Source organism: Furipterus horrens, unplaced genomic scaffold (assembly GCF_987537825.1).
Source record: "Furipterus horrens unplaced genomic scaffold, mFurHor1.1.pri manual_scaffold_17, whole genome shotgun sequence".
In the NCBI taxonomy this organism is placed as follows: domain Eukaryota; kingdom Metazoa; phylum Chordata; class Mammalia; order Chiroptera; family Furipteridae; genus Furipterus; species Furipterus horrens.
This window is the reverse complement of record NW_028327187.1, coordinates 19,652,626-19,662,332: the sequence shown is the minus strand read 5'-3', so window position 1 is coordinate 19,662,332 and position 9,707 is coordinate 19,652,626. Positions and strand designations below refer to the sequence as shown.

The following is a 9,707-nucleotide window of genomic DNA, read 5'->3' as shown; positions in this document are numbered from 1 at the left end:
GAGGTTGGAACACAGGGGTCGTGCTGTTTGGGGGTCAAAAACTGCTGAACACTCAGTGCAGTGTGGGCAGGTGTGCTCATAAATCACCTATCATGAAATGGGCAAATGCAATGAAAGTTTTCAAAAAAATTAACTGAAGCCAAACACAGGCTATCACAGTAACGCCAGCTAATAATACACTGATACAGAGGGGCTCCTAGAACACTCACCTAGGGAAGGAAGCCTGTACTACAAGGGGCCAGCCTTCCAGAAGATAATTCCGGGTTTTTTAGCCCCACCCCAACTGTGTACTTGAAATTTGCTCAGAGTTAACCTTATGTGTTCTCACCGCATACAAAAAATGGTAAGCATGTGAGTTAATGGATATGCTAATTAGCTACTACTTATAATTATTTCACAATGTGTATGCATATTTAACATCACATTGTGCACTTTAAACCCTATTTTTTTTGTCAAGTATAGTTCAATAAAGCTGGAAAAAATAAAATAAAATTTTATAAAAAGACACTGCCCTTTCTGTCATTGACATTGTAAACTTTCACTTATTTGTCTGTAGGAAAATGGACAAAGTATAGGATAATAAATGCATTATGAATTTTTTAAATACCCCATTCACAACAGCATGGAAATGTAAAAATTACCTAAGAAGTTTCACAAAAATGTCCAAGATCTTTATGGACGCAACTATAAAATTTTTCTGATAGATTGAGATTATTGGAAATAGGTCGATTGTCCTCAAATAATTTACAGATTTACTGCCTTATCTGCCTGTGCCCAGATGACAAGCTCTTGGTTTGAGGTGAATGGACTCTGGTCTGCAGAGGCAGATGGACAACCCAGTGCCAGGAATCAAGACAAGGTAATGATTCTAAGGGAGGACTAGGAACTCCCACTAGAGAAGAGACTTCTCCCCAGGCCCATCCTACCCTACCTGTTAGGCATAGGAGACCTTGAGTCATGATGGCAACATGTGGTAGACCTTCACTTCCACCAGGAGAGTACATTTTCAGGGAGATGATGGCTTTGATATGATGGGGCAAGACTCAGATCAGCAGAGGAAGTAATTCCAGGCTCTGCCAAATATCAAATTGAGACCTTTTTTATAGAGGGCTGAATTAGCCACCTACCCCAGATGGAGGGACCCCATAGAAGTACAGTCCTGCTTTCAGCCTTGGGAGGCCCCAGGCAGGACTGTCAGAAACAGGAGCCATCACTCACACTCTGCATTTTTGTGATATGCATCTCAGGGAGATAAGGGTTTAAGGAAGAAGGTGCAAGCCCTGTCAGGAGAAACTATGAATACCTTTGGGAGGAGAGGGTAACCCCCAACCTGGAACACAGAGGGAGCCACACAGAAACCTACCTTGTCTTTGCTGTCTGTCTGGTAGACTGCATGCAGACCAGTCAGGCTGAGGCCTTGACTCTGCTCTATGTTGGTGGTCTTTGTAAGGTGAAGGTTTTGATGAGAGGGGTTGAGGCCTCAGGTTGACAGAGGTTAGAGGGGAGAACTAAGTAGTAGAAGTCCAGGCAAGGACTGAAGGATTTCCCCATCCCACGTAGAGCGGAATCCCACCTCCTCTGCACCTAGGAGCCCTGGGAAATGCAAAGCAAGATCACCCAGATGTGGTGTAGCCTGACTTTCACCTTGGGAATCTGTGGGCGGCAAGGCTTCCTCTAAGGGGGCTGGACTCAGGTCAGCAGAGGGAGGAGTTTCAGGCCCTGCAGACTTCAAGGAGGAGCTCCAGAGGGAGGAGTGATGTAACCTCCTACCATAGATAGAAGGGGCGTCAGTCCGAGGCTCTGCCCCTGCTCTCATTACTACAGGCCCCAGGCAGGATTCCTGGAAGGGACGGAAGTGACGTATATGAACTTCTGGCCTCAGGAGGCTGAGAGAGGAGAAGCTTCAGGCTGGATCCAGATCTGCAGACGGAGGGAGTACGTGGAGCTGCTAAGCCTTAAGGTAAGGACTCTGAGAAAGGACTAAAGGGAGTTCTTATCTGTAAGAGAAGGTGCCCCAGTCCCCACTCTGCGCTTGTTGTTTTTGCTGCTAATTGTTACTCGGACTGCCATCTTGGGAGTGTGAGGGGCTTCCATGTTGGCAGCCTAAGGGATCTTTATCCTGGGAGGCTGAGGGACCGCCATCTTGGCCGTCTGAGGGACGTGAGGCTTTCTCTGAGACGTGAGTACTCAAGTCCTTAGAGGGAGGGGTCGTAGCCTTTGCGAAATATTAAAGAGGATCCTTATGCAGGGCTGAGGGGCCCTCCTATCATACAGAAAAGAAGCTCAGAGACAGTTCCCCGAGGCCCTTGGCAGTTAGGTAGAGGTGCCTACCGCAATGCTGTGTACTTCCTTCTGTGTGGTTTACGGGTGATAGGAGTCTTGCCTGAGGGCCACATTCTTGGGTCTGCAGAAGGCAGAGGGTACAGGCCCTATCAGAAGTAAATATGAATTCCTTGGGAAGGAGGGTGGGTATACCATAAAAGCCAGCAGAAGCTTCACAGAAATTAACCCTGATTCCTCCGTCAGCCCTGGGGACCTCAGGAAATGTCAGCTGAACCTCTTTCTCTTTCCATTTACAAACTGGGGGCCCCAGGAAGTTGTGGGCCTTTGTCTAAATGGTCTAATCTGTGAGGATCGGAGGGAAGAGTATAGGGTCCTTTAAGTAGGGCTGAGAGGATAGAGAAGGCCCCACAGAAACCTGCCCTTTCTCACAGTTCTCAGAGGTCCCAGGCAGGGCTGACAAGGTTGTGTCTCATACGCTTCATCTCTCCCTCAGGCCATTGGCCCCATCACCCACTTCCTGCTCACATTCCTGCTGCTGCTCAATACAAGTCATTATGCCTCCCAAAAAGAAGAGGCAGCGCCGCCATCAAAATCAAAGCCCTCAGGCCCAAAGAGAGGCTCCAGGCCTGGTGGCTGCACAGGCTTCTGTAAACAAGGAGGAAGCCGCTGCCTCCTCTCTTTGTCCTAAGATCCAGGACACCCCAGAGATGGTGCCTGCTGCTGGAACATCCTGCTCCTCCCCCATGGCCACTGCAGCCATTCCATCGAGCAAATCAAATGAGGGCTCCAGCACCCAAGAAGAGGGTCCGGGCACCTCACAGGCTCCACCAAATCGTGAGTCCTTGTTCACTGAAGGGCTACAAAAGGTGTTGGCTGAATTGGTGCAATACCTGAGTATGAAGTATGTAACAAAGGAGCCCACCACAATGGCAGAAATGCTGGAGTGTGTTGTCAGAGAGTACAAGGGTCACTTCCCTGTGATCTTCAGTAAAGTCCGTGAGTGCATGGCGCTCGTCTTTGGCATTGAAGTGAAGGAAGTTGAACCCAACAGCCAGATCTATGTGCTCGACAAAATCCTAGACCTCACCTATGATGGCATGAGTGGTGACGAGGGCATGCCCAAGACTGGCCTCCTGGTATTAATCTTGGGCATAATCTTCATGGAGGGTAACCTTGTCTCAGAGGAGAGAGTCTGGGAAGTGCTGAATATGATTGGGGTGTATGCTGGGAGGAAGGATTTCATCTATGGGGAACCCAGGAAGCTCATTACCCAAGATTTAGTTCAGGAAGGATACCTGAAGTACCAGCAGGTGCCCAACAGTGATCCTCCATGCTACGAGTTCCTGTGGGGTCCAAGAGCCTATGCTGAAACCACCAAGATGAAAGTCCTGACGTTCTTCACCAGGGTCACTGATTCTGACCCCGCCGCCTTCCCACGCTGGTATGAGGATGCTTTGAGAGATGAGAGAGAGAGAGCAGAGGCCAGAGCTGCCACCGGTGATGGCACTACTACCGCGGCTAGTGAAAGTTCCAGTGTCACGCCCAGCAGCTTCTGTGATGAGTGAAGTCTGAGGAAGTTTCTCCACTCTGTGTTTCAAGAGGGGAATTGGGGTTCTAAGTAGTCTAGTGTTGAATTGCAGATTTTGCCTTTTTATTTCTTTTTGCTATGTTTCAAATATTCTTTCTCCTAAAAGATTAGCTTCAGAGTTTAGGTTCACAAATGACATTGGTCATGTATTTAGTGCTGTTTAACAAGTTTAAGGATAAGAATTTTGCTGTTCTTTAAAAAGCTGGGGAACCTTCCATTTCATTTTGTGATCCAGACCAGGATAATATGGAATTGGAATAGGAATTAGGAATGTAAAAGTGCTCAGCAATAAAATAGATATCAAGAAAGAGGAAAATGTACAAGGTTATCCTAGGATTCTTGTAGCCTATTTAGTCTGCTGCTTTGTAAAATTACAGATGTATTACCTGGCTTTGCTTGGCTAATTAATGTATGCAAAATTATATCTTAATAAATGAGAGCTTCAGTTCAATGGCTCGTTTATTATTATAGGTGTCTTATATGTTTGAAAAGAGCATGCAAAACTGCTCTTAGAAGTTCCTTTGGGATCATGAATAAACCAGAGAGAAATCCCCACCTGACGCAGATATGGAAAGTATCCTGTGCTCTTGGTCCCATGCCACTGAACACAGTGCACAAGGGCTCTATACACTTTGCCTGCAAGGATTTTGTGGTGCCCAGAGGCTGGCACTTTTTCCCTGGCCTAGGACAGCCAGAGCCTGCTCCATTTAAAGGACATTTTAGGCTATCTTGAGTGTAATTTGGCTAGCTCTCAGCAAGGGCAAGATTTTGGGTGGGGGTGAAGTGAACCAAAATAGTCATTTGTATAAAGAGCAGCTGGAGCGAGGAAAGGAGTTAGTCCTTGACTCAAATTCTAGCTTTCAGTTGCATTCTGCTGGGAAAGACTCTTATATCCAGATTAGATAATATAGCTACTAAAGGCACATTTACTGAGTTTTATGTATAAAGTTGCATTTTTGGGTCACTGGGTATCTTATGTCCTAGAGTGCTAAATATTCTCTGAAATATCACACACAGAGAAGTGATAGAGGCTGGGGTCAAAATCATATTAGAAAATACTGCTTTTCATTAGAGATCCAATCAATGTCAGGCACTATCCATATGCTTCACTTACATTATATACATTCCAGCAGTCTTACAACACATGGCTTACCAAACCAACATTACAGATGAAGAACCAAAGACTCTTAGTACTTGGCAATTAACTCCAGGATCACAGTGCCTAATGGAGTGCCGGGACTAGGCCTAGATCCCAGTCCTGAATTCATCTAGGCCTGGTGTTTCTACTCCTCCCAGCCTGAGGCAGATCTTTTGTTTCTTTGTTCATTTAGCTTTTCAGTATTCCATGTTTTTCAGGCAACAAAAAGAAGGGCCCTGCAGCCAAGGTACTAAAAGCAAGTTTAAAGAAGGAAGGTGAGAATGAAGGGGAAGGGTCTAGTCAAGGAATTAGTATAAAGGACCAATAGACATGGACAAGAGGGTGGGGATTGACTGTTGGGGAGAGGGGTCTGGGCAGGACAGGGGTGAGCGCTGTGGGGGAAATGGGACAATTGTAATAGAAAAGCAAAAAACTTTTTGTTCAAAAAGGTGACAAGGAAAAGCAAACACCATTTGAGGATTATCTGTAGGTTTTATTTACCCAGGGTCCTCCTGCCTGAGCCCCAGGGCACCTTGAGGGTAGACTGCCTAGGTGCTTGTCCTTTTTGTCCAGTCCCAATACTTTCCTGCATTACAACACCATTCCCCTGGTCTTCCTCAATGTGTCCTCCTGTCCAGTTTTGGAACCTGACCTGCTAACCAGCTTGTCACTTCCTCTTCTGAAGATTGTGCCCTGCTCCCAAAGAAACAGCCCAAAATTACCTGCCTTACTCCTAACATTGAGCATTCCCACTCCCTGCAGAAGCCTCTTTCTGGAGCCACAATAAAAAGTGCACTTTAGAAGATGCTTATATGCCTGGGCATCCCTCCTGGCATCAATAGATTCTCAAGTTGTTTTTCAAATGAGTAAAGTCTGGTTTGCACATAATCTACTGGCATTTGGCACATGACCCTGAAATTAATAAAGGTTTTTGAAACCAGGTATTTGCAGTAGGATTCTAATAAGATGTATTATTTGAAATGGGCCACTGATCACATCAACAGATGATGGAAATCACCGTGTAAGCAAACATCTATAGGGGCTGTATTTCTAATGCCCTGGAGTCCTAGGAGACGAACAATGGTTCCCTGGTGGACATATTAGCTCGGATTTAAAAATAAAAAAATAGTTAACTATCCTTCCATTGTCTCTTGTGTGTATATCTGCCCCACAGGAATATCCTTTTTTGCTGTATGCCTGATGACATCTATACAGATAATTTGGGAATGTTCAGTCATGTGGAGTATAGCAGAGACTCACAAATTAACATTTTAACTTTGTATCATAAGGAAGGAAAAACTTCTCATGCTGCTGAGATTATTGCAAAGGGCAGTGCACGACTCCCTGCTAAGATTTATAGGATCCTTTGAAAACAAGATGTGGTCCTGTATTTGAAAGCTCCTGTTACATAGTAGGTACTTGAAAAACTTGGTGAATTTCAAAGAAAAAATTATTTCCTCAGAAACTCCTCCAAGAAATGAAGAGGATTGTTGTCATAACAAATTATAATAGTTGCTTTTTATTGAGCACCTACTATATGACAGCTTATGGGAGATACTACAAGTGCTTATTCACATCTTGTCTTTTCTCTCCTTCCTGGAACATCCCTTTGTAGTTAGGAGCCAGTATGCCATTTCCATGCTTCCTTTGCCATTCAGCGGCAAACATGGAGACCCCATGTTGAGATAGTGGAGCTACAAGGTAGAAGCAGCCACGATCCCCGAGTTGCCTGAGAGCAGAAGGTCCTTGCCAACAAAAATCAGAATTCACATAAAAAACAAAAAATGTGTTGTGTTAAGCCATTTAAATTTCAGGATTTGTCTGTTGCATAAGTGAACAGTTTCTTAAACAAATTAATGCCCCACACTTATTTCTGTTCTTAGGCTTATTTAAGTATTTTAATTACAAAAGTAAATGTGCATATATACTTATTGAAAAAATTCTAAAAATAGAAATCAATCACAATTTTCCTGTTTCCAGTTATCCCCCCACCAATTCAGAGTTATCCTCAGAGGTAACTACAAGCAACAATCTGATGTGTACTATTTTAAAGCTGACTTTAGGCATTTCCATAGATGTGCCATGAAATATATATTGTATTTTTTACATGTAATGAAATACATATCCATCTGGCACTTACCTTTGTCACTTAGTAAAATGGATCTGGGGTCTTTCCATGACAGCACATATAGGTCTACCTCACTTTAATAGACTACTCACTAGAATTCTGAAGAATATATATACCATAATTAAATAAACAGTTCTCCTGATAAATACATGTTTCCCATTTTAATCTGATTAATAGAACTTAAATCAAAATCTTTGAACATGAAACCTTAGGCAAATGCATTTTCTCATAAGACATTTTAATGTAGGATGTTGGCTTATTTGAAACAGACCACTGATCACCACTGAAAGGGTGTATTTTAAATTTTTGTAAATATTGCTGAAACTATTCTGTAAATGCTATAACAATTTTCTCATAAACTAGTGTATTTTAACAACCTATGTAGTCAGAACCATTTTATATCATCCATATTTCAAATTTTGGGGGAAATTATGGGTAAAAATATAGTTTCACTATTGTTTTAATTTGTATCTACCATTTCCTCATTCAGTTAAGCAAAAACTAACTTAATTTCTCACCCATATAAAGCTGGATTCGGGTCTTTTTTCTATAGAAGCAGAAGGTCCAAACATGTGGTAGGCTCCAGATTTTGAATCAGCAAGTATGAGTCTCTGATACTTAGTTTCATTTCATTCATTCATTCATTCATCAAGTAAACATTTATTGAACATGTGTTAAAAAAAACAAAAGAAAATGACAAAGCATGTAATTCGGTCTAGAGATTGCATCAATAGAAATCATTTGAAATTGAGATTTGTATATATAGCAGACATCTCCTCTCCTGCAAATCAAAATCATACAAAAACTTGATTAATCCAAGGGAAAAAATTAAAAGGAGAATTTAGTCACCAAAAAAATCCACCAAAGAAAAATTTCTATCTCCATTTATATGTACACACATGTACACAGACACATATACATGCACACACATATGGCTGTGAGCACCTGGGTATTTTATAGCTCATACATAACTTATATATTGTGAGTATCTCAGCTCCCTTTTAAGAAGCTACTCTTGGCATCCTTTGTCCAGCTCTGAGCTTACACCCACCAATACCCAGACACATCTTCCCTAACCTAGAGTGTCTGCTTTAGGCAACACAAACAGAACAAGAGGCTGGTGGTCTCAGGTAACTGGAGGCTAAGATTCCATAATGCCTCCTATATTTAACTGGTCGGAAGTGATTGCCAACATTTTAGATGTGGGACACTGTTTCAACTGAAGCTTTCAGAGAAATTGAATCCACAAATATGAACAATTTGGTTGAAGCGAGGATTGTAATCTGAGCCCTGCTCACTCAGTACCCTTTCTTCTCGCTCAGGGACAGTGGCCCTGGCATGTGACCACAGAACTCTAGGGTTCCCTCTGAGCACTGGTGGGAAAGCTCTATGCCAGACGACCTTTCCTCAGCCATGGACTTTATCAGGCATCTGATTCCTAAATTTGCTGCCTAGCTTTCTAGCACTGCCAACAATTTGGAGCCTCCAACCTTTGCATCCCCAACATACCTTACCATCTTGTTTCTTGTTCCCCAACTCAGTACCCCACACTTGACTTAGACACAATCACACACACAGTCCTACCCACTTATGTAGTTTCTATTCTTGAAATGGAACTGGCTACCTTCCTTGCTACCCACCATTGCCCTGAATATTTTTAGATTTTTCACAGGTGTGTTCTTCTGGCTTACTATAACCCCCATCTCTTCCTTCCTTCCTACCCTTGCCTTGAACTCTTCTGCAAAGAGGCTATGCTAGTGCTTTACCTGGTATTGGTCGGCTAAAAAGTTCATTTGGTTTCCCCCCTACAATGGCTTTAGTAGTGCTGTGTCTAACTTCATTCGAAACAATTTTGTTGAGATTGTATTGTGACAGCTGTCATATCAGTATGCATTAAAAAAAGCATCAAAAGTGGTGAATTTTTTGTTGGTTAGAACATCATCCTGATACACTAAGTTGTAGGTTTAATCCCTGGTCAGGGCACATACAAGAATCAACCAATGAATACATGAATAAGTGCAACAACAAATCGATGTTTCTTTCTCTCTCTCCCTTCCTCTATCTAAAATCAATCAATAAATAAAAATTTTAAGTAGTGAATTTTTGCAAAGCCATTTTAATATTGAAGATGGAAGAAAATATGCAACATTTTTGGCATATTATGCTTTACTGTTTCAAGAAAGGTAAAAACACAACCAAAACACAAAATAAGATTTGTGCAGTGTATGGAGAAAGTGCTGTAACTGATCGAACATGTGAAAAGTGGTTTGTGAAGTTTCTTGGTACTATTGATATATTGGCCAAATTCTTTGCTGTGGGGCTGTCTTATGTGTTGGAAAATGTTTAGCACCACTTCTGGCCTCCACCCACTAGAAACCAATAGTTGGAGACAGCTGACATACTCAAAATATCCAAATCAATAGTTACTGGTAAAAATTTTTAAATCTGTCTTTTAAAAAACATTTTATTTATTTATTTAGAGAGGAAGGGAGGGAGAAAGAGGAGGAGAGAAGCATCAATGTATGAGAGAAACATTGATTGGTTGCCTCTGCCGGGCCCCCAAGTGGGGA

General features: G+C 42.6%; 1 protein-coding gene across 1 annotated transcript; it reads left to right on the top strand.

Annotated features, from left to right (window-relative positions):
• Window positions 1-2,837: 2,837 nt before the first annotated feature.
• LOC149990625 (melanoma-associated antigen 10-like) lies at window positions 2,838-4,303 on the top strand. Its single transcript, XM_090264026.1, has one exon. The coding sequence runs from the start codon at window positions 2,838-2,840 to the stop codon at window positions 3,846-3,848; it is 1,011 nt and encodes a 336-aa protein (XP_090120152.1). The 3' UTR covers window positions 3,849-4,303.
• The last annotated feature ends 5,404 nt before the right edge of the window (window positions 4,304-9,707 follow it).